The sequence below is a fragment of the Ctenopharyngodon idella genome, chromosome 3 (assembly GCF_019924925.1).
Source record: "Ctenopharyngodon idella isolate HZGC_01 chromosome 3, HZGC01, whole genome shotgun sequence".
In the NCBI taxonomy this organism is placed as follows: domain Eukaryota; kingdom Metazoa; phylum Chordata; class Actinopteri; order Cypriniformes; family Xenocyprididae; genus Ctenopharyngodon; species Ctenopharyngodon idella.
The window spans coordinates 10964253-10990094 of NC_067222.1; the positions used below are offsets into that span (position 1 = coordinate 10964253).

At 36.5% G+C, this 25842-nt stretch overlaps 2 protein-coding genes across 8 annotated transcripts in view; both read right to left on the bottom strand.

Annotated features, from left to right (window-relative positions):
- Nucleotides 1-12011, bottom strand: part of LOC127509924 (H-2 class I histocompatibility antigen, Q10 alpha chain-like) — a 71444-nt gene extending 59433 nt beyond the window's left edge. The window contains exon 1 of the mRNA XM_051889289.1: nt 11690-12011. Coding sequence (XP_051745249.1) covers nt 11690-11765 — 76 coding nt within the window. The 5' untranslated portion in view covers nt 11766-12011. The remainder of the gene's footprint in view (nt 1-11689) is intronic.
- LOC127509943 (H-2 class I histocompatibility antigen, Q10 alpha chain-like) lies at nt 1532-25543 on the bottom strand. 7 transcript variants are annotated; one of them, XM_051889339.1, is made up of 7 exons: nt 25129-25535; nt 10797-11069; nt 10429-10716; nt 10062-10349; nt 9820-9936; nt 8481-8515; nt 1532-2652 (listed from the first exon to the last, which is right to left on the bottom strand). In XM_051889339.1, exons 1-7 carry the CDS (start codon nt 25223-25225, stop codon nt 2377-2379), a joined length of 1374 nt encoding a protein of 457 aa, XP_051745299.1. In that variant the 5' UTR covers nt 25226-25535; the 3' UTR covers nt 1532-2376. The 7 variants fall into 7 exon arrangements, with proteins under 7 accessions (XP_051745299.1, XP_051745298.1, XP_051745303.1 ...); XM_051889338.1 differs by having other exon boundaries at nt 8448-8515; nt 25129-25534; XM_051889340.1 differs by lacking the exons at nt 1532-2652; nt 8481-8515; nt 9820-9936; ... (1 more) ...; nt 10429-10716; nt 10797-11069 and adding exons at nt 19449-20342; nt 20553-20612; nt 20992-21111; ... (1 more) ...; nt 23167-23454; nt 24240-24512 and having other exon boundaries at nt 25129-25542.
- Nucleotides 25544-25842: the final 299 nt, after the last annotated feature.

A 25842-nucleotide genomic window follows, 5' to 3' on the forward strand; every position in this document is an offset into this window, starting at 1 on the left:
ATATACAGTTTTACAACATAAACAATGCTCAGGTTGCATAATTTCTTGAAGAACAATGATGGAGAACAGATCATTCAGAAGAAATGTGATGCAAACAATGGATAATATATCAATATTTCATGGATTTAATGCTTTTTGGACAAAAAGTACTGTTTTTTGTTTTTCAATGGACACTCATGGACATTTTACCCAATTAAGTGCCACGGATTCATCTCGCGATTGCTATTTCATTATAAAGGTACGAAGTTCCGTTTGATTTTTCATGTTGTTATTTGCACACCCGACACAAATTACAATTACTGGTGCTGGAGCATCTATATCATAAAAAAGACACCATATTGACAGTAAACATTTAGAACTTTCAAATGATATAACTTGTTATCTTTATTAATATTTTAGATAGTATAAGATAGACAGATAGCTCCTTTGCCTGCTAACATGATCACATCGCGCTAGGTGGGCATGGTTTCAGCAATCAGTCACCTCAGTTCCAACCACGTCCCGCCTCTTTGCCCATTTTCATTTATCCGGGAGGGACGTGCGGTGACGTGCTGCTAAGATGGCAGCGGCCTAATTTTCGCTTCAAAAATGCTCTTCAGAAATTTACGGGTGACTTAATTTATATAGTGCTTTTACAATACATATTGTTTCAAAGCAGCTTCACAGTGATAACAGGAAATTAATGGAACAGAAATTGTTTTGGCTTTACAGCAGCTCTAGAAAAAGTTATTGTACAGCTAAAGGTTTTGATTGACTCAATTCCATTATAACAATCATAAGTTATTAACTTAGGGACCACTTACACAACACCATTTTCAACTAAAAACAGAAAACTTAATGCGTTCTGGCCATATATAAATTGTATTAAAGGGTTAGTTCACCCAAAAATGAAAATTATGTCATTTATTACTCACCCTCATGTCGTTCCACACCCCTAAGGCCTTCGTTCATCTTCAGAACACAAATTAAGATATTTTTGATGAAATCCGATGGCTCAGTGAGGCCTCTATTGTGAGCAATGATACTGAAACTCTCAAGATCCAGAAAGGTACTCAAAACATATTTAAAACAGTTCATGTGAGCTCAGACTTTTCAACAATATCTAGTGATGGCCGATTTCAAAACACTGCTTCGAATCGTTTGTTTCGAATCAGTGATTCACGTGTCAAAATGATAAACTGCTGAAATGACGTGACTTTGGTGCTCCGAACCACTGATTCAACACAAAAGATTTGAAGCAGTGTTTTGAAATCAGTCATCACTAGATTATAAAATTTTAGATTACAAAACTATAAAACTGCTTATTGGATGTTGCATTTATTATCCCCCTCAATCTCTAATTTCTCAAACACAAATCTCTACAGTCCTTTTTCAGCATCAAAAAGATTTGGCCTTACCTTCTGATTGTTTGGATTGAGACCGTTGCACAATAATTGGAGATTTCAAGGGGGAACCCAGCCAGACTCAGTCAGGTTCGATGCTCAGGTATTGATAATAGGATATTTAAAAATAATTCACTCTGAGACTTGGATAAAAATTGCCAAATATATTTGTTTCTTTTTAATAACAAAGTTCAGAATAAAACATAACAGCGAGGAAGTCTTCGCTTGAGGTGTGGCAAACTTCTGTTACAAGTTTTTCAATATATATAGCTTGCAGAAATCACATCATTTATTTCATCAGAGAGACTTCTCCTTACATAGAAAAAAAAAAGCCATTAGAAACTCACACCTTTCTGTTGCAGCAAGCTCAAGCTGCAAAGCATAAAATACAAAGTTTGGTTGCAGCCTGCCTCGCAACACCTTTTGCAGACTGCAACACATTTTCAATGCTAAAGCTTGAGACCTTCGCTTTATTTTCCATTTAACATTTCTAGCTATAATTAACATTACATCTCGGTCTCATTTGAGAAGCTCAACAGGAAATCAGTTAAACATCAATTTCAGATACAACTGGTGCTGAAGCTTCTGTGCTCAAAGCTTCAACCTCGTTTGTAAGCTGATCCATTTCACACATAAAAGCATTCAAAGCCTATGCTTGTTTTATAAGTAAGATCAAATCAACCATATCAACTATAAGTTCTATTTGTTCATTTGACAGAAATTTGTCAGTAAAGTTCATTTCATTTGTTGGACCCAGCTCAACATGGTCTAAAGATAATTTAAAAGTAACTGATAAATTCACATGCACCCAGGGTACTTGGAATACAACTTAATGCAATAATTTATAGTAGAGTATAACTTAAGAATCATTAGGGAATATCAGGACAAAACACGAAACAAGAGTCCACATAACAAAAGCTTGGGTTCAATAAAATCTCTGTCACTGTCATACAAAAATGTATACAACTATATCATATAAAAACTTTATAAAATATTATATTAACTTTATATTTACATCACTATTTAAATATTGAATTAACTGTTCAGCCAGATGGTTTTGTTTCATCATCTTCAGGATGTCCACTGTGAGCATCAAAGCTCCGTTTGGTGTAAAACTATTCACCATCTGATCCACTACGGCCATGTTATCTGCATTCTCAAGGAAAGAGGCTGAAACTGACCCACGTTGTTTCAAATGCCACTTGAACCTCTTTTTATTGTCACTGTCCAGTTCATTCAGGACTTTCAGAAGCTGTTCTGGAACAGGGATCTATGACATATAAGGTCAGAAGTTATTGATGAGCGATTATTGGTCTCTGGAGTAAAACTGAGGCCTTACAGTTAAAACCTACAAAATAAGAATAAACGTATTTGAAATAGTATTTAAATAAACTGATGCAACACTGACATAACATTATACTCAAAAGACATGCAAAGGCCAGCAGCTCAGCTTGGACGTAAGTGTTGAAAGTGTTAAATTCAGGGATGAAAGACAAGCAAAACACTTTCAGGACCATTTTTGAATGTTTGTGTGACAATGGGTTCCTAATAAGCAGAGATGGGTAGTAACTAACTACATTTACTTTGTTACATTTAATTGAGTATTGTTTTTGTTTTTTGGTTGAAAATGTTGACTTTTAAGAGTAGATTTAAATGTGGGTGCTTTAACTTGAGTACATTTCTAATGAAACAACTGTACTTTTACTCTGTTACGCTGGGCGACGTTCCTCTCTTTACTTTATTTTAATGCAATGCATGTTAAGAATTGTGTAGTTTATTCCAAGTGCGCATGTCTCTGTTTTTCTGGGGCATGAGCGATGCCCCATTCACAAATGAGTAGTAATTATACTACATCCACATTTTAGGTGTTTTATATTTCAAACTAAAAGCGATTGTTAACCCATTCATTCGAACATCATTGCAGGTGGAAATCTTTTTCCATGTTTTTATATTTTTATTTAACTATAATAATCAGTCATTAAATTTAGAAACTGTCATTATTCAGTGTGTTATAATATTTTGGAGATGTGAATGTTTTTCACTTTTTGAAATGTCTGTGTACGTGTACATGTGTGTGTGTGTGTGTGTATTCTATTTTATAAAACATACCATGTTTCACACTTCTTTTCTGCAGAATACAGCGCTGTCTTTTTATATTATAGAGTATGAGCCGGAATGCGGATGCTGTCACACATCTGCTCATGTGTGACCACGAAAGGTCATAAATCACCCTCAGGACTTCAAATATGGTGTCAAAGTTCAAAAATCGTCCATCATCAATTTGTTCCACCCGCAAATGACCTGCAGGTCAATACCATAGGTATTTAAAAAATGCCGAGAATCAATGGACATATTCATAACCCATGTCAAAGGTCAACCACCATTTAAATTCCATAACCCCAAGGTCATGGGGTTCATACAGCGGTCAACTATGGGGGGATGGGGAAATATTTGGGTGGTCCCATGGGGGAGGGGTATAGGTCATATGTCATAGGTCAAAGTCATTAATCATTTTTTGTCATATGCTGTAGTATAATTACTACTCAAATGAATCACTCTTTTGAGTCGATTCTGTTCAAAGACTTGCCATACATCCCAATGTGCATTTTGTCCACCCTAAATAGTATTGTATATAACTACTGTCACATACTATTGAGGATGGATAGTATGCACATTGAGAAGCAGACTCGATCAAACAAGTTGGCAAAACTGTCTAAATTGGTTTGTGAATCAATTTGAATGATTTGTTCAGTTTCCTGTGCACACTGAATCATAACAGGAAATTTAAAAACATCAAGAGCGCTGGATGAAGTGGCAGTGGACCTACAGTCAATTAAAAGCTAATCTGCAAATGTATCCTATTGTTTGCCAGCGATGAAGACCTTTATTATTTGAATATCCCTTATTACACGACTACTACAAAGTATTACATTTTTTCAACATATACCTTAATTTATACATTATTAAGCTACCATCATTCACAGAATATGAAATAAACACCCGCCAACCTGCTGAAATTTGTGGGTATTGCACAGTGGCACCGGCCTGTTCGTCTTGAAAATGAATGCCTTTACGTAAACACAGTTAACCAGTTTACACGCGCCTAATATACAGTTATACAGTTAAATATACAGTTAATTACATTTTGGAGAACAGAAGGAAGAAGATCCGTCAATGTGTGTTTGATCATTGTTTGTGTTTAGATGTTCAGTAGCGGTTATGAACAGAGCACCAGCACATGTGTAGAGTTTTCCTTCTTTTTTTCTTCCTTTAGTGATCATGTGTCGTTCATTTTAAACAAATCTTTAATATGACTTGGGAACAACGAGTTGTCTCAGCCAGTACAGGTCTCTGCAGGACAGTAATAGGAGTTACCAGATCAGTGGACGAGGCCATAAACAGAGGGGCGGTTTTGAGAGCGTTACCCGATTTGCCCACGTCAGAGTGTGGGTAGGGTTTAGAGCTGGGGTCAGGTGAAGGGGATCATTTTCATTGCATGATTTATAAACACCCACCAGTTTGATAACACCCACAAATATAGAAACACACACTTTTGTTCCACATGATTCATTCATTTTGTGTTGACCGTGCAATTGCAACATCCCTCAGGTTCTGTACAGGAAAAAGAAATGATTAGCTCACTTCTCAATTCTTCAGGTCTGCGTTCAGCCCCGACAAAACGTTGCAAAACGTTTTTTAAACGGAAACGGTGGTGCGTTGAACACCCTGTTCTGATGATGCAAGAGTTGCAACTATGGCAGCTGAGAAGGCCATTCTTTGTGCTCTTTTTGAAGAATTTTCAGAGCTTGATGAAACCGGTATAAACACGTGTTTAATACTGCAAAATACACTCAATGTTATAGTCACTGTCCTTGCTGTCTTCTAATATCTTCAATTGTTGCGTATACCGAGCTGCAGCGGACACATTTGTAAACGACTTTACTTGTAATCTTGTATTTGTTGTGAGGCACTGAGCCAGAAAGTGGTCACGTGACAAAAGAACGAAGGTCTCAGACCTGAAGACTCGAGATGAACTAATCATTTCTGTTCCTGCATTCAGCCTATGGGGCTGTGACAGGATGAACAAACAACTGAACCCAAAAGACTTGAGAGGCAAACTAATCATTTCTGTTTCCAGGACTGCATGGGGCTGTTACGGCCCAGATCAGACACTGACGACGGAACTAACGACTCGAACCCAAAGACACGAGAGGTATATATATCTAATCATTTTGTGGAACAGACGTGATAAATGTGAGGTGACAAAAGAAAGAACAACTCAGAACGGAAGGTGAGGTGAACTAACAGACTGCATAGCCTGAAGATCCTGCTAAGCAATTAATGAATTATTTCTTAATTTGGCCTACATGGCTGTATTAACCTATAGTTTATTTTTTATTCCAAATATGATAAACATCCGCATAAGTAGTGTGATAGGTTATTTAACATGTAACATTTCAATTATATCCTGCTGAAATGAATGAAATGACTTGGAAAAAAGATTCATTAATTTTGCTGAACAAGATTCAAAGATCCGAGTCAGTAAAATGATCTGTTAATTCCTGCTACTAGTTATGTTGTGTTTTGATACTGTTCAAAAAGATTGAATCCAATGTTTGGTGATAAAACAGCATAACGAGTGATTTATTAGCTTTTATCTCTTCTGGATTATTGTAAATCTCTATATTTTGGAATATGTCCTCTATGAGAAAGCTTCAAATGGTTCAAAATGCTGAAGCCAGATTTTTAAAGGGATGAGATGAGATGAATATGAAGAAACATTCCCTTTGGCATGTGTAAAAAGATGCATTGAAGAAAGTGAAACCCCTCACTGTTGAGTTGCATGTTAAAGGCAGACTTGTGAACTTTGAAGATGTAGTATCAGCCTTATGAATGAGGCTGATACCTGAAAGAAATGATATCTGAAAGGACTCAGAAGCTCCCAAACTGAGCCCTTCAGAGTTGCTTGTTGCAAAGTAGTTGTTTATCTGGATGATATGTTAGAGACTGGAGTAAACCAAGAAAGTCACTTGAAGTGTCAAGTAGAAGCCACATGTGCGTAAATGAAGAGATAATGTGCGTCAAAAGTGAATATAAAAACAGGGGCCCTTAGAGCTCTCTGGTGTGTGTAGAAGATCTGTTGAAGAGAGAAAGAGCATACAAGCAAGCAGCAAGTGGAAGCCAGCTCCAGACCACAACCCTCAGAAGATCAAAGAAGTCACCTGAGAGAGAAACTTTAATATGTAATTGTTTATTTTGGCCCATGGAACTTCCAGATATCCCAACGGACTTTACAAAGTCAGTCAAGGTTGCCAACCAGTCACAACAGAGTGGGCCGTGGGAGTGCATTAGCAGGCATAGCTGTCCTCTGAGGGCGAAGAGCCAGCTGTGGTCCACTGAATGGAAGGCTAACCCACCCCACCCAGGTAAGCTTGGTTGATATCTGAACTGTAGGCCTAGGAGGTACGGTAGTGATCGAAGAAGAAGAGAATATTATATGCCTACCTGACTCCTCCTGAATCTAAAAAGGTAAACCTTTTACAGGAGTTGAGTAATATAATAGAGGAAGTGGCTCGTGACCAAGATAGTGTTTCGTGGTTACGGTAGAAACCACCCAGGGGGTGACGCGGCACAACTGGATGAAGTGTTATCGAGGCTGAAAAGAAGCTGGTATGCTGCTGAAGTTGGAAAAATGTTCCTGACAGATGAGGTGGAATATTAGTAAGTTCCTTCCAAATCTGGCAATGCTGCTAGCCCCACTTGTACCTGCTGCTGTTCAATGAAATGAAGGCAGTTCCTCAAATGGGATCGCCCAGTGTGCAAAGGTGGGCTGTTAAAAGTATATCAGTACAACACTGTATACAAGCCAGGAAAGTACCACCGAAATGCTGATGCGCTGAGTAGACTCCCAGTGCCAGGTGTGGGAGAACCTGATGACACTTACGATAAAGTGCTGGATACGATCAAAAGTGCAATGCTAAATCAGAAGAGGACATCACGTGGGGGGCGAGAATGAAGGTCGAGCTGCTGTATCGAAACAGTAACATCAGAAGGCCCGATCATACAAGTGGTGCAGAAATGTGAGGTGTGTCAAAGTTTCAAAAAGGCACTTGCTCAAGCTCCTATGCACCCATAGTAGTGGCTGGGCCCACCCTGGGAAAGTCTTTGTGTAGACTATGCTGAGCTCTTCTTAGGAAGGATGTTCCCCATTCTGGTAGATTCTCATTGCAAGTGGATGGAAGTTTATCCTGTCACACATGCCTCTTCCCAAATTACCACTGAGAAACTAAGAATGTGTTTCAGTACACATGTATGAAATGGCATTCAGCATGTAACGTCAGCTCCTTACCATCCTTCTTCAAACGGCCTAGTTTGAATGCACTGTTCAAACTTTTAAGGAGGGGATGAAAAAGATGAAAGGTGACACTGTTGAGACAAGAGTAGCAAGATTCTCGTTTAATTATAGAGTCACTCCTCATGCAGCAACTGGGTTGTCATCTGCTCAGATGTTAATGTCATGGAAGTTGAGATCCACATTTGATTTACTCCTTCCTGATGTGAAGACCAAAGTTCTTAAACAAAGAGAAGGCCAAGACAAAAGTTGCAAACTCTGAAATTTTGAAGTTTATTAAAAATACGGCACTGAAATATTTTAGGATATATCAGCAAGTTGCTTTCAGTTAAAACATCTCAAACATGTATTTTAGTCTGGGGACTAGCTTAAGCCTTGTCTGTGAAACCGGGGGTTAATTTATTTTCTTAATATTTCGCTTGTCGCCCAAACGTAGTGAAAAAATAAATGAGAAGAGAAGTATTTTGTGTTAAGCAAGTTGTTTTTTAAATGCAGAGTAAGCTAATCTAAGATCTTCTATTATCATCACAGCACGTCAGTTATGCAGTAATGTGCTATGAAATTTTTGTGGGGCAAATGAATTGTAATTTTAATTTAATAATAAAAGTAGCATCATCATAATAATAATAATCATTCAAAATATTGGGGGTGGGGTGGATGGCAGGCAGTGGGGATGGAATCACCCAAAAAGCCCCCTGTCTGAATATAATTACCAGTGGGTAAAGATCCTCCCGAGAGCTACTCACATTGACGTCTGATATTTCACCAATGCTTTCTCGACCTGTTGGAGAAACAGTGAAAAATCAAAGTGTATCTCACAGTGCTGTGCATGAGAATCTATCTAAAAATTTTGGACACAAAAAATATGAAACAAAAAATTGGATGGTTGTGAAAAGCTTGTGTTTTTGATGAGATTCATGAGACCAGTTTAGATTTGTGGCAGACAGATGATGCATTTATTGATTAATTCTAAAATAAAATAGCATGAGATATATGTAACAGGGGCATATTCAGCAGAGTAAACAGAAAAGCTGTTCTTAAAGGGATAGTTCACTAAAAAATGAAAATTCTGTCATCATTTATTCACCCTCAAGTTGTTCCAAACTTATATGAGTTTCTTTGTTCTGCTGAACACAAAAGCAGATATTTTGAAGAGAGTTTGTAAACAAACCATTTTGGGGCACCATTAATTTCTATGGTAGGAAAAGAAAATACTATGAAAGTCAGTGGTGGTTTCCCACATTCTTCAAAATATCTTCTTTTGTGTTCAGCAGAACAAAGAAACTCATATAAGTTTGGAACAACTTGAGGGTGAGTAAATGATGACAATTTGAATGTTTTCGTTGAAGTATCCCATTAAGTTTTACTGTGGTCATACTTGTTTCATACAGATATTGAGGTTAAACAGTGATTCAAGCTCACATCTGAGATTTTGAACTGTGATACTGATGCAGTGAAATGTTGTATTTCTACTCTATTACAACACTGGACAATTTATGTCTATTACGCTTTTGAGTCCAGATTCGGTTTTAATTAAATGGGTTAAACTCATCAACCTGTTAGTAGAGACTCCAAGACCAGAAATATATGGGTCAGATAAAGGAGACATCCAAAATGTGCAGTGCTGGTGTGCCTCCAGGAACAGGGTTGGGAAACACTGGTCTACAGTACTGCGGTATAACTCTATTTGAAATTTGCCTGATAAATGTTTAAAGCAACTGCTTAGGAAAGCATCTGGTTATATGTTTTAGCTGGGGTTGTTTCGCTGCACTGGCATTTAATTTGGAGCTGAACTCCAGGACCTCCAGGAGCAGGATTGGACACTCCTGATCTAAAAGCACTAGGACAGAAATGAAGTGGTTTTTAACACTGTTCATGGAGCCCATTTTGCATGACTCTCATCAATAGAGACTCTAAAACTTCAAACCACTATAATCTCTCGAAAACATTTTTATTTATTAACTTGAATCAGGGGTCTTCAGGCACTCGCACTACCCACTGATCCACTTTACTGTGAATTATTCCTTTACAACACAAAATCGAAAACAAGAGTGTGTGGATCATCATTGATCAGTCACTACTCACCATTAATCCATTTGAAAAACAAAAAACAAAAAGCTGCCAGGACAAGCTCAGCTCCAATCACAAATCCAATCATTGCTCCAGTGGGAATCTCTGGCAGGCAGTCCCAGCATTTTCCATCTATACAAATGCAAAGAAGATGAAATTAGTTTTAATTAATTAAGGATATAATTTACAACTTACAATTCTTTTTCATTCTAATATCAGGTGATATTTCTGCCTCTTGGTGTAACTGCTTTAATTACCCCATTTGTTGATAATTGGTTCTTTAAGGGATTTGTGGGACACCAAACAATAATAATCTGCTCTTTCATCCCCCTCCTTGATCTCCACACTCTTACTCATCTGGAAGGATCCATCATGGTTTGGTCTGATTCCTGTGGATTCAATCTCATGTTCAGGCAGAGATATGTGATTTTTCGTAATGTTCATCATCAGGTCTTTGTGGTAGAAGCCAGTTGCCATGCAGGTGAGTTTCAGCTTGGTTTTGTATTTGATATACCTTTTTGCAAACAAATGAACATCTGGAGGAGCTGAAAACACAGGAATCAGTTCATCAGTCAGTTTCATCTATAACATCTGCTGATAATCTACAAACACACATTTACTCACATGTTTTTCTGAGCTCCTCATCTCCATATTCTCTGAATTTGTTGAGCCAGTCCACACACTTTGTCTCCAGGTATGCTTTGGAGATTTGCTTTAGTTCGGGTTTATAATACCATTTTCTCTTGGTTGGTAGAGCTGCATCAACTGCAGCGACCCATCGAGACTTTTTAATATCAAAAGACAAGAAGTTTTCTCCATCATAGCTGTACTCATCAATGCCTTTGAGAAACTTCACTTCATCTCCCTGCTGCTCAACTTCACAACCATGTCTCCACTGAAGAACATGAAGATCTGAAATGGACACAAATATAAATTGTTGTGAGATGATAATAAAAATCATATAGAGGCTAAACGGTATGAATGTTCCTCACCTGATTCACTTTGATTCATGCGGTTCCTCAGAATTTTGACGCTCACATTAAACCACTCTTCTTTACTCTTTCTGGACTGAGTGCCTCTTTCCCAGTAATCCTCCTGCAGTTTTTCTTTCATCCACTGTTGCTTGGGAATCTTTCTCTTTTCTTCACTATTGTAATAGTCGATCTGTGTGTCGTCCAGCAGACCCACAGCAGTGAATTCATAGATGCCCGACAGATTCACAGGTTTAGACAAGACTGTGTAAATGTAATACAGCGAGTGTTTCTCTGCAATCAAGAGGAATAAAATATGCATGAAAGAATGTTCACTAAAGTGTAAATGTGATGAAAGTGGTAAGTTCCAGGAAGCGAAAGCTGCTAAAACATGAGGTGGGTAAAGCACATAAAACACAGTGAAGACATTTCAGCTACAGAAAGATGTGTAACACTTCAGTATGGGGAAAACATATTCATTATTAAATATGAGTATGACTTTTTTTGCCTCAATTAACTCATTTACTTAATTTAATATGTTATTTATGAGTAGCCTATTAATAAACCGCAAATATCATATGCAAGCTAATAAACAGATAATTAAAAAGTGTTACCGAAAGATGTTATTCTTTTGATAAAGTAATTTAAGGCTGCTGAAACATCCTGTTGAGCCTGTAATAACATGCTGATGTCAATCACATATGATTTATAATGTTGATCGCAGTTAGGTCAAGTCACAGTTCGCTTTGTTTAGTTAACAAAACTCGTATACTTAGTTATATGAGTATATAAATATGCAAAATATTTCATGCACAATGTCTGTAGTTACAAAGACGCTTTAGATGAGGAAGCGTAAAAGTTTTACTTTCATTTTTGTTCTCTGATTCTAAACTCAATAAAAGTTCATTATTTACCTGCTCGAGCTGAACGCAAAGTCCCATTAAGAAGAAAAACACAAAACAGAGCGATTCTGTCGAAACCCGTGCCCATAGTCCAAAAGCCTTCAGTGAATTTTACTGATGTTTACATACAGTTCCTTCTTCAACAACAGGAAAGCAAAAACCGCAAACAGCAGAATAACGTTTTAACCAGAGTGCGAGTTTTTTTGGGGAGGTATGAGCCCCATAATGAAGGTTTGATCCTCCCTAAACGACAACAAAATATGATGTTGGGAGGGGGTCACTGAAAGCAGTCAACACGTAATTTACAATAAACAAATTGCGGCATTGCATTTACAGTAGATTTGTTCGTTATCATATTTATAGTCATTTTCATTTAAGCGTGTAGTTTGCATTGTTCAGCATTATAACCAATCATACACGTTTTTGTTGAGTTTAGGAATGCAATGTCCAATCAGAGGCGTAGTGATTAGTCACCGCGCTTTTTTTTCTTATATTTAATGTATTCTCATTCTTTTTTTTTTAATGCAAAAAATATACACAGTTTTGTACATGCATAAGTAGAAGACAAATAAACATACATATGAATATGAAAGTAAAAATAAATTAGGTCATGCCAGGGTAAAATTACAACAATTTAAAGTAACAAAAAGCTTCATTGGTCTTTCTTGCTCTTTTGTTCTTGATTTTGTTTAATGTAGTACCGTAATCTCTTTTATAAAATGTTCAAAGTTTGGCTTAGCTTTAGTCCATTTTTTTTTTCACATAAATGTGATATTTTCCAAGTAAAATAAAAGGTTGAATAAGGAAGCACATCGTACTTTTGGAATCAACATTGTCCTGTACAAAAAAAATAAATAATACTACATCATACAGATCAATTTGTATACATGTTCCAAACAACCTAGAAATCAAATTAGAAACATCCAACCAAAACATTTTTGAATATATCCAATAACAAAAATAAAAAAAACATGAGTCACAGATTCATTGCCATTGCCACAAAATTAACATAAGTTTTCAATATTCAAATGGAAATGTTCAAGCAACTCCTTGACATGGAAAATACTGTGTAGAAATTTATATGATACCTCTCTAATTTTATTATTAATAAAAAACTTCTTTGTTAACAATTTATCTTTGTTAGGCTTGGGTATAAGTGTAATTACTCCTTGTTTTAGCGATGCGGGCATTTCTCCCAAATCAATTGCTTCTTTAAAGCTGCAAGTAAAAAGGGTGCCAGGTCATTACAAAAAGTTTTATAAAACTCCCCTGTCAAGTTGTCATTTCCAGGAGACTTATTTACTTCAAGACTATTTAGTTACAGTTTGTAATTTCCTCAATATTTAATTCTTTATCACATGATTTTTTGTTGTCTGACATAATCTTATTAATACTGATGAATAAATTACTATAATAAAAATCTGCATCATTTAGTTGATTATTTGAACTATACAATTTACTATAAAATTGATTAACAAAACAAGAAATATCCTTGGGGTTATCATTAGTAAGTCCATTTATTATTAATTTGTTTACAGAAATTATTTCTCTATTTTTTCTAAACCAAATAAAAAAAATGTAGTTTTTTTTCCTCCTGCTTCCATCCATTTTCGTCTAGACCTAACAAAAGCACCCCTAGCTTTCTCTTCATAAATATTATCCAGCTCATCCTGCAGTTTAGCAAGCTTTAATAATTCAGTGCTTGACATATTTTGGTTATTTCTACAATGAAGGATCATATTTCATATTCATTAATTATTTTGTTTTCATTTTCTTTATTGCGAATTTCCTTATTTCAAATCTTGTTTGTTCCCATAATTTCCCACAAGTTTGAATCAAAGAAGTCTGTTGCCAATATTTAACAATTAAATTCTCAATTTGGTCACAAAAATCATTAGGTTTCAATAGACTATAATTGAACTTCCAATATCCTCGCTTAACTCTACTTAAGCTTAAACTTAACTGACAAACTAACACATTCATTTTATGCCTTTGTGATTTGTTAAAACTGATGGTTTAATAGTAAGAAATTCAACTCTTTCTTTTATATGTTCTGAAATGAGCCAAAAATCAATATGTGATTGTTGAGATCTGTCCCTATTACTCCATGTATACAAAAGTGACTGTGGATTTTTACATCTCCGTATGTCAATTATGTTCAGTCGTAAACAAATATTGCTTAATTCACTTGCCATATTGTCAATTCACCATATTAAAGTCACCACTATTTATCTTATGCGGCTTAGCTTCCTCTACCCATTGCAGATCTAAAATAATAGCTATTATTTCAGCTGAGAAGACTGAAGAGGTGATCTGAAGTAAAATTGTATTTAGGGATGAATACAGCTGCACCTGTTTTGCCAGTTATTAATTTATCTTTAAATTCTTTATCCTCCGGTTTCACAGACAAGTCTTAAGATAGTCCTAGATTAAAATGCATGTTTGAGCTGTTTCTGTTGAAAGAAACTTGTACTGACATATCTTAAAATATATCAGTGCCATTGTTTTATCTCAAGATGTACACCAGTAATGTTTTTTTCTAGTTAAAGTTTATAAAAGCTACTTAAATGTCCTAATTGTACTAAGGCTTAATCCTGGCTTAGGCTAAGCCCTGTCTGTGAAACTGGGCCTAAAAATTTCAACTGGGAGCGCCAAAGTCACGTGATTTCAGCAGTTTGGCGGTTTGACACGCGATCCGAATCAAGATTCGACACGCTGATTCATTACGCTCCGAAGCTTCCTGAAGCAGTGTTTTGAAATCGGCCGTCACTAAATAAGTCGTTTTTTTGTTTTTTTTTGGCGCACCAAAAATATTCTCGTCGCTTTGTAATATTAATATTGAACCACTGTACTCACATGAACTGATTTAAATATGTTTTTAGTACCTTTATGGATCTTGAGAGAGGAAATGTCATTGCTCCCTATGTAGGCCTCACGGAGCCATCGGATTTAAACAAAAATATCTAAATTTGCATTCCGAAGATTAACGAAGGACTTACGGGTGTGGAACGGCACGAGAGTGAGTAATAAATGACAGAATTTTCATTTTTGGGTGAACTAACCCTTTAAAGCTAGACAACTGGGGGCTCCATTCTCCTCCCGATAACAATCTCACCATTTCCCTGTAACTGTATGAATGGATGTGTGTGTGTGTGTGTGTGTGTGTGTGTGTGTGTGTTTTCGTTAGATTAGTTTGTGTATATTAGATTAGTTCAATAAAGTCTTGTTTGATTTTTCACATAGAAGTGTCTTGTACTGTGTGCTTGCCAAATTACTGCCTTAAACTTTTAGATTTTGCTACCTTGCTCATATCAGTAATAATAACTTTATATTATTACCGTTGGCCATGGGATATTTTGTCCAGAATTCTTAAAATACCTTAACCTCAATTTTTCGGTGGACGAATAATTGATAAAGTGTTAAATATTAATTCTGAATCATTTACAGTTAATTCGGTTCTTATTCACTGTAATTTAATTACCTTTAAGTTATAATTGATCAAGTTAATTCTTACATTATCTATGTTTATTATTTTCCCTAAATCTCTAATTTTGGTGTCTAATTCAAGCAAGTTTTGTTTATCTTTATTAAGTTTGGAACTAGTATAACTAATCATTTGGCCCCTAATAAATGCCTTAAAGGCTTCCCATCTAATGGCTGCCGAAGTTTGATCCGTATTTATTGTAAAATACAGGTCTATCTGCTCACCAACAAATTTGATGAATTCAGAGTTCTGCTGCCATCTTGGGGGACTTTTATTTGCTTGAGATTCTACATAAAGTGATGAGACGGGAGAATGACCAGACAGAACCGCACTATCATATATACAACTTTCAATATTAGGCAATAAAGAAACAGAAATCAAGAAATAATCTATACGAGAGGAGGTTTTAGATAAAGAAGAGAAACATGAGTATTCCCTTTTTAAAGGATTTAATGTTCTCCAAGGGTCACACAGATTCAAATCTTTCATAGCTTGTCGGATTTTCTTTCTACCTTGAGAGTGAGAACTATCTAATCCTGAAGAGCGGTCAAGCTCAGGGTCAAGCGTGCAATTAAAATCACCTGCTACTATCACTGTTCCAGGTAGCGAGGCAATCATTAAGAAAAGATTTTCAAAAAAATGCAGGATTATCCCCATTTGGGGCATAAATATTAACAAAATTAATAATTTTACTCATATAAGTTCCCTGTACCATCAGATATCTACCAGCCCTGTCCATAATTTTCTTATTTACTTGGAAGGGTACGGCCTTATGGATCAACACCATAACTCCCCTAGAGTGAGAAGAAAAACAAGAAGCCAAGACCTGACCTGGCCATCTTCTTTGTATCTTTTGGAGCGCCTCTTTAAGCAAATGAGTCTCCTGAAGGAATACTGGGATTCAAGTTGTTTAATCCTCATCATCACCTGCTTAAGTTTAACTGTTTTAATCATACCCCTTACATTCCAAGAGGTAAATTTAAGCTTCTTTATCTGAAAGATTTTATTGATTTTATTGATTTTATTTAAGACAGATTGTTCCGCAAAACAAGAGTCTATATAGGAAATAGTTGTTCGATGTGGGAGTTAATAAAACAATCAGCCAAAATAAGGAGGTAGTATACAAAATATTAAAACAAATTAACAACTCAAAAACCTGCCATGAACACCCCCCATTAGCTGTTATCCCGAACTGAGCAGCCTGACAACTCCCCCTTTTATCACCTTGGGATGTCCCCACACCATTCCAATGTCAACAAGGGAACAGTTAAACCAAACCAAGTGCTTATATGAATAATAATAATAAATTAAAGCTGCAAGCAGCGATGAAAGGGCCCTTGCACCCGGGCTCACAGCCACCCGGTGGCCTTAGGAAAACTGTGAACAGTCGGCGATATTCATTTAAGCGGATAAATAGAAGAGAAATATGGCTAAGTAGTTTTGATGCACCACACTTCCTGCTGCCATCAGGTGGCGCTTTGACTATAACTGAATTTTGCCATGTAGATGTCTTCAGGTCAGGACTATTATCGAACATGTGAAGTTTGGAGCAGATCGGACATTGTATGCCTGAGTTACAACAACTTCCTGTTTCGTGGTGTTAATCGCATACATTAGCACTTAGCCAAGTGTTTCATGATTTAACGTGTTTTTAGTATGTTTGGCACTTTGTGGCATATTGAAATGTGTTTCTGGTAGTGAATTACAGTGTGAAGCATGCCATTTCCTGTTGCCAGCAGGTGGCGCTATGACTAACTGAATATTGTCATATAGATGTCTTCAGGCCAGGACTCTTATCACACATGTGAAGTTTGAGGCAGATCAGACACTGTATGCCTGAGTTACAACAGCTTCCTCTTTCATGGTGAAACATTAGATTTTGTCAGGCCGCTATGGACACACCCTTCAGCAAAAACTCAAGATCTTCGCAATTTAATGTTGCTAAGGCCTTAAGATTAGACTGACCAAATATGATGTGGTTCTGGTTAAATCTCCATGAGGAGTTTATCACAGTGTAAAACATGTCATTTCCTGTTGCCCGCAGGTGGCGCTATGACTGTAACTGAATATTGGCATGTAGATGTCTTCAGGCCAGGACACTTATCACACATGTGAAGTTTCGGACAGATCGGACATTCCATGCCTGAGTTACAACAACTTCCTGTTTCATGGAGAAACATCGAAATTTGTCAGGCCGCCACGGACACGCCCTTCAACAAAAACTCTATATCTTCGCAATTTAACGTCGCAAAGGCCTTAAGATTAGACTGACCAAATATGATGTTGATCTGATTAAAGCTCTAGGAGGAGTTCGTAAAAGTACAATGTTTGGAAATGGCAAAAATTGCTTGGCTGGGTAGACTTTTCCATAATCGACATTCAGGGAGCCGTTGTTTAACCCCGTCAAAACGTCGCCTCTGATTGTGAAGCTCTATGGACAAATCAGGGAAAAATCTGACCTCGTTATCTCCATACATGATCTTGCATTTAATCCTGGCAGCGAGCATCACTTTGACTTTATCTTGAAAGTTCGAGAACTTCACGATCAGCACTCTTGGAAGAGATGATTGACCGGATTGTGAACGACCAGGTAATCTGTGTGCTCTCTCGATGATGGGCGGGGTGGAGAAGGTTGCCGGGCCCAGCGCTTCACGTAACAATTTTTCCAAGAAGGCGACCACATCAGGATTTTCCACCTTTTCGGGAAGATTAACCAGTCTTAGGTTCGATCTCCGAGAGCAGTTTTCAAGGTCTTCTAGCTTATGTGATAATGTTATCATTCTTGGTGTGAACAGGCTTTAACAACAGAAATCTGGTGGTTGCAGAAAATGGAAGATGATGTTGTAACCAATAAGAAATTAGGCAGAAGTGGTACAGCATAGAGTGATTTATTACTCTTAAAAACAACAACATAATTAAAGACATTTCACTGTTCAATGAATAATTACAGTTATTGCCAGGACAATTATTAATGCCAATATTAATATAAGAAATGATTCTTCCACTATGTTATAGAGTTTGTTAGCCTACAGGCTGATTGTCTGTTGGTTATTTTTCTCAAAACGGCTCTCTCGACCTCGAATCTCTCACGGAGGAGCTCCGTTAGCATAAAAGGGGAGCGACGACAGTGAAGGACGAGAGAGGACCAGGCCTGGACTTTATTTGATGGTTTTATTATGTTTATATACTTTCGTTTTGTTCTTTGTTTATTTAAAGTTATGTTGAATGTTCGCCGGTTCCCGCCTCCTTCTTCCCGTAGATACGAACTGTGTTACAGTATTTATCAGATTTTCAAAAGCAAATTAGTGCAAAACCTGTCAGTAACAAAATTATGTCAATGTCTGTAATTCATGTGGGATCCATTTGGATCCCACATGAATTACAGACATGGACATCATTAATCATCATCTGATCACAATCACTACATAAATATATAAATGAAGTCAATGTAAAATAATAAAATCAACTAATGTACAACAATCAGTACATTAAAATATTTAACAGTGTTAAGACATTAGTATATAAGACAATATATATTTTATAGGGCATACAGATTATGATTCTATATTTAATGCAGAATGTTTGCGTTGCAACTATATCTAGCATTAAGCCAGTATTGTCGCTGTTTAGCAATCTGTATAATTATTAGTGCGTCACATCTACCACTTGCGCTAGCACAATGTCTGCCATGTGTTCAAGGTTGAATCTTGCACAAATATAAGGTGAAAAAGATATGACTCCTCCTCCCTGATCAGAGTGCTGAAGTGGTTAACACCATTAAAGAACTGGCATTCAGTGGAGCAATCCCCAACAGTAACCTTGCTGAAAAGAGAAAGCGTGTGGTGTGTGGCCAAGTGTCCCATACTCAGAATTTGTTCTCTGGATTTCATCCATCCAAGTGCGCACTCACAGCAGTGAACACACATCCTGAGCAGTGGGCAGCCAGTTTTGCTGCGGCGCCGGGGACCGATTTGGGTGCCTTGCTCAACGGCATCTGTTTTGGGTAATGAGAGTAGAAGAGGGCGCTGTTCATTCACTCCCCCCACCTACAATTTTGTGTAGCATGTAATTATGTATATGATGTATATAAGGATGTTATGATGATCTATGCCTTCTCCACTGTGTTGTTCAAAGTGTTTCTAAGAATGCTGATTTTTAGAAGGCAGCTGTCTGACGCTGAGATGGTGAATGTGAACAGATATTGTTCTTGGTGTGAACAGGCTTTAACAACAGAAAACTGGTTGCAGACAATGAAAGATGATGTTTTATCCAATAAGAAAATGAGCAGAAGTGGAACAGAGTAATTTATTGACTTTAAAAACAACATGTTTAAATAAACTTCACTGTTTAATAAATAATTACAATTAAAGATAATTTTCACAGTAAACAACTCTCCGGTCAAGTAATAGATGTAGGTAGTCTGTCTGTTGGTTTTATTTATCATTCTTAAAATGTTCTCAAATAAGACATTAGTAGTGTGTATTCATCAGTTTTCAGAAATCAAATAAGTGCAAAACCCTTTTAAGTTCAATTATTGATTAGCAGACATTCATAACAATCATAAACAAAACCATGTACATGAGAAGCCGTACCATCCTTTCAAACCCTGAGTGAAACCGTACAAAATATATTTTTGCATTTTTTTTAAGGTGAAAGCAGTACAACACAGACAAAACTAGTGTAATTTATGAATAAATGGATCCCACGTTAAATAACAGACAGACATTCATTACGCCATCAATCCATTCCCTGCATAAATATATAAATGAAAGAACAAATTCAATCAACTAATATACAAAAATCAGTACATTACAATATTCCACAAGACATTAAGGAGAATATAAGACAGTATCTCATGTTTTATAGAGAATAAAGGATTGCTGCAAATGTGTCAGTCTGACCCTTTAGAGGTAGAAATAGGGAAGTATGAAAAAACAGCTCTCTCCAAAGGCACATCAATCGCTTGAGCAAAATGCTTCAAAACATCCATATTATATGACATGAGACAGAAGGAGAGAGGATATAATTCAACTATTTTCAAGCAACCTCTCCAAATGTAGTGATTGGCAGAAGTATTCACAAATACCACAAATCTTCGTTATGAATCTTCCTCTGACTTTGTAACAGGGGTCGTCTTGTTGTAGTGATTCATTGATCTTCTAACAGTCTGCAACTGGAGTCCTAAAACACACTGACATTAATGATCAAATGATAGTAACGAAGTGGAGAAAACAATCCAATGCAGTACAATTCTCAAACATTTCATACACATGTAATAAAGCTGAATAAATATCTACATAAGAGTCATGTTCAGAGCCAGATGAGTTAGTGTCATTGAAAAAAAATTCAATATAATCTATACTGTATATTTGAGTGATTGGATATTAGTACCTTCTTCCAGAGGAACTTCAGCACGATGGTCATTTGGTTCTTGTACGTTTCTATATAAATCTAAACAGCATGACAGATATATTAATGTTTACATTTTCTTTACACTGTAAATTGATTGTAGTGTAAAAATAACAGTTATTCAAAAGAATTCTGATCATATATATTAAACATATTTTAGTTGAATAATATGAAATGCTCATGAGATGGACACAACACTATAGAAATTTCAGAATTAAGGTATGACCATCAGACAATGAAATGCTCAGTGGGTCAGCAGGGTCACAATGAGTGCGTAATTTTGATAACTGTGTAGCATCATTCTCATGAGCATTTCATCATTTTGACTTTTCAGTGTCAGTTAAAACTGAATTATGATTCCTTTACAACACAAAACCAAAAACAAGAATGTGTGGATCATCATTCATCAGTCACTACTCACCATTCATCTTTTTCTGCACAAAGATGTAAACCACTAAAGATGCCAGCACAAGCAAAATTATAATCACAAATCCAATCATGAATAAGTCAGTCTCTGGAGAGCAATCCCAGGAAGTTTTCTCTAATCAAATGCATAAAGATAAAAAATAAATTAATTAAGGATACCACAAACAAACAAAAAAGGGGGGAAATGGAAGTTCACAATTGTTTATTCCAATATCAAGTGATATATCTGTCTCTCTGTGTAACCGCTTTAATTACCCCATGTGACAATGATTGGTTCTTTGATGCTCTTGTGGGACACAAAACAATCATAATCTGCTTTTTCATCCTCCTTGATCTCCACACTCTTCCTCATCTGGAAGGATCCATCATGGTTTGGTCTGATACCTGTGGATTCAATCTCATCTTCAAGCAGAGATGTGTGATTTTTCCTAATGAACACCATTACATCTTCGGCGTAGAAGCCAGTGGCCATACAGGTGAGTTTCAGCTTGGTTTTGTCTTTGATAGACTTTTTTACAAATATATGAACATCTGGACAAGCTGAAAACACAGGAATCAGTTCATCAGTGAGGGTGTACTCAAACTAGGTGATTTGAACCATGCCCGAGCACATTTGACCCCCAAAATCTGGTTCGTTTGACTAGTGCGATTGCTCCCACCTCTTCAAGCGGGCCTGGGCACGGTTCAATTGGGCTTGATTGGACTTTGTGTGCACTACTGTCATCATTATGACAACTATTACTACTTGGATAGTACACTTTTCAATTCATTTGAAAATATGGTCCCACTTTATATTAGGTGGCCTTAAAGGAACACTCCACTTTTTTTGAAAATAGGCTCATTTTCCAACTCCCCTAGAGTTAAACAGTTGAGTTTTACTGTTTTCGAATCCATTCAGCCGATCTCCGGGTCTGGCGGTACCACTTTTAGCATAGCTTAGCATATTTCATTGAATCTGATTAGACCGTTAGCATCTCGTTAAAAAATGACCAAAGAGTTTCAATATTTTTCCTATTTAAAACTTGACTCTTCTGTAGTTACATCGTGTACTAAGACCGACGGAAAATGAAAAGTTGTGGTTTTCTAGGCTGATATGGCTAGGAACTATACTGTCATTCCAGCGTAATGATCAAGGAAATTTGCTGCCGTACCATGGCTGCAGCAGGCGCAATGATATTACGCAGCGCCTGTGACCCCCTGCTTGCACAGGGAGCGTGCCTTGCAACCATGGAGACATTTGTGAGAGACGCTGCGTAATATCATTGCGCCTGCTGCACCCATGGTACGGCAGCAAAGTTCCTTGATTACTACGCCGGAATGACAGTATAGTTCCTAGTCATATCGGCCTAGAAAATTGCAACTTTTAATTTTCCGTCAGTCTTAGTACACAATGTAACTACAGAAGAGTCAAGTTTTAAATAGGAAAAATATTGAAACTCTTTGGTCATTTTTTAACGAGATGCTAACGGTCTAATCAGATTCAATGAACTATGCTAAGCTATGCTAAAAGTGGTACCGGCAGACCCGGAGATCGGCTGAATGGATTCGAAAACGGTAAAACTCAACTGTTTAACTCTAGGAGAGTTGGAAAATGAGCCTATTTTCAAAAAAAGTGGAGTGTTCCTTTAACTACTACTATCTACTTACATCAAAAATAGGTAGGTACAACGTACTTATGTTTAAAGGATGTAAGGGTTTTCAATAACAACCCGCGTGTTTTACTTTAAGAAAGCAACCATTCATTGGTGTTTTATTTTCTTTGTTTTTATATTAATTTCATAATCATTAGTAGTTCTCATTTGATTTATCATTTATTCAAATTACTATATTAGATTAATTGTATTATATTTGATCTACATCATTTATCATTTAATAATAATTGCATTATTTAATGTCATTTAATGTTTTTATAGTTTTACTTATTTCCTTTCTGTTGTTGTTTAATCTTATGATTGTGTGGTTTGAAGGGACGTTTGTCTTCACAGGTAGGAGATGAGAAAATGTCTCCTTTTCAAGGTTATCATCATCACAGAACGATGATGTGAAGTTGTAATTTTTTTCATTGTTTTTCCCTTGGTATGATAACACTGCTCTTTTATTACCATCAATTCATCCATAGAGTTCCATCTCTATAACAGTTGCTGATAATCAAATTATTACATTTACTTACAGCCATTTCTGAGCTCCTCATCTCCATATACTCTGAATTTGTTGAGCCAGTCCACACATTCTTTCTCCAGGTATCCTTTGGTGTATTGGTTTAGGTTGTGCTCATTGTCCCATTTTCTCTTGGTTGGTAGAGCTGCATCAACTGCAGCGACCCATTGAGACTCTTTATCATCAAAAGCCAAGAAGTCCTCTCCATCATAACTGAACTCATAAATGCCTTTGGAAAAGTTTAATTCATTTCCTTGCTGCTTAATTTCACAACCAATTCTCCTCTGAAGAACATGAAAATCTGAAATAGACAGAAAACAAAATGTTTGTGAGATACTAGAAATTTGGGGTGTAACGGGACATGTGTTCACCCTGAACCATCATGATACGGACATCACAGTTCAGTGCATGCAGTCAGGCGATGAATACAGTCAATCACAGGTGATCCACACTACAAATCCAGAAGGGGGCACTTCCGGTAATGCAATGCTGTTTGCTAACTGCAACAAGAAGTCAAGTCACCTTTATTTATATAGTGCTTTTTACAATGCAGATTGTGTCAAAGCAGCTTTACAGTAATAACTGGCAAATAATTTTGGCTGCACAGCAGCTCTTAAAAAAAATGGTGTCGTTGTCCAGCTTAAGTAGAAGAAGAGATGATCTAAACCCCAAACAAGAATGGTGTGTTCAGATAGTATGCAAAAGCTTGCTATATGCACACTCATTTTTGTGACGCACTCCTGCCGCTCCACAAACTTCACAGAAAGGAAACTAGGACAGCAGAAAGCGGCATCCTGTTAGTTTTCTTTATTTTACAAAAGCAAAATATTTTGTTTTTATTGTGAGTGTACACAAATAAAAAGACAGTAATTTGCACTACTGTCAGTTCAAAATAAAAGAACCCCTGCATTGGGGATTAATTGCTTTTTCTGTTGTACTGAACTGTGACTTCTGTGTACCCTTAACCAATTACAAAAGTCACAATTACATTTTATTTTATTTTTTTATTCCATGTCGAAAACAAGCTTTAATAGAAATCAAATGATCATGTGCATATGCATGATAAACTGTATGAATGTTCCTCACCTGATTCATTGTGTTTCATTCGGTCCATCAGATTTTTGAGACTCAGACGAAACCACCGTTCTTTGCTCTTTCTCGACTGAGTGCCTTTTTCCCAGTAATCCTCCGGCAGTTTCTCTTTCATCCACTGTTGTGTGGGAATCTTTCTCTTTTCTTCACTATTGTAATAGTCGATCTGTGTGTCGTCCAGCAGACCCATAGCAGTGAATTCATAGATGCCCGGCAGATCCACAGGTTTAGAAAAGCCCGTGTAAATGTAATACAGCGAGTGTTTCTCTGCAATGAAGAGGAATAAAATATGCATTAAATAACTATAAGTTATAAAATCGGTATGTTTCTGAAGCAATCTTATTCTTTTGATAAATTAATTTGAGGCTGATGAAAAAATAATTCTGTTGAACCTGTAATAACCTGTCAAATTCTGATATCAACCACACAAAGCTCGTATATAGACTTAGTAACAGACTTTAGTCAGTGTAGCTTCATTTATTTTTGACAGGAATGAAAACGAGGCTGTGAGGGATTGAAGTACAGTTAAGTGAATTGTACGGCGTGTGGAATGGAACATCAGCTGACTAAACAGGAAAGAAAAAAAAAAACAGAAGTAGACAAAAAGTCAATAAAACAGTTTTGAGAGTTATGAGGTATGTTATGATATTTTATGATCTGGGACCTTTATTCAGTGTGCGCCATTGTAAACACTCCTTTTCATCCGTGTTAAATTCGATATGGCGTCTAACCTGACTAAGGTGAGTAACCTGTATAATTTTATTTTTCATGTACAATGTTAGCATATATGATCAAACATAAAATCTGTCGATAGGTTTTAGTTCAGGAAGCGTTACTTTCACTTTCGTTCTCTGATGACTGAGTTAAATTAACGTAACTTTACCTGCTTGAGTTGACGGCAAAATCCCATAAAGCAGCAAAACACAAAGCAGAGCGAAGATTTTCGCGAAAATAATGACCATAATTGAAAATCCATGCATGAATTTACTGATGTTTACATCGTGCCTTCTTCAGCAACCGAGCGCAGAAACTGCCAACAGAAGAATGAAGTTTTAACCAATGAGAGAACAGAAGACGATGAGGTCGTTCGTACCTGGGCCGAACAAGTGGTTACATAAAACTAAACAACAAAAAGCGGGTTTAGGCAGTCAGTCAAACCCTTAATCGAAGCTATACAAAGTGGTTTCAAGTACAATTTATCAATGATTTATCAACATTTATTATTTACCATAAAAAAAAGTCTTGTACAGGTCGTTAAATGTTAGTTTATTTCCCAGCCAACAACAACAAAAAAATGTTCTTATGTTTTGTTAACATTCCCATTAAGTTATGAAAACGTTATTTCTGAATGTTTTTGAACGTTCAAACGTCCAGTTTTTTTTAATGTTTTGAACGTTCAGAAAACATTCAGAAATATCGTTTTCATAACATTTTTAAAATTATAGAAAGGAATGTTCCTCTAATGTTCACATAAGCACACTGTAAAAAAAATTCCGTAGTTTTTACAAAATAATTTTGGCAGCTGCGGTTGCCAGAATAATTTTGTAAAAAATACAAAAAAACTGTAAACACATTTACAGAACAAACTGTAAATTTT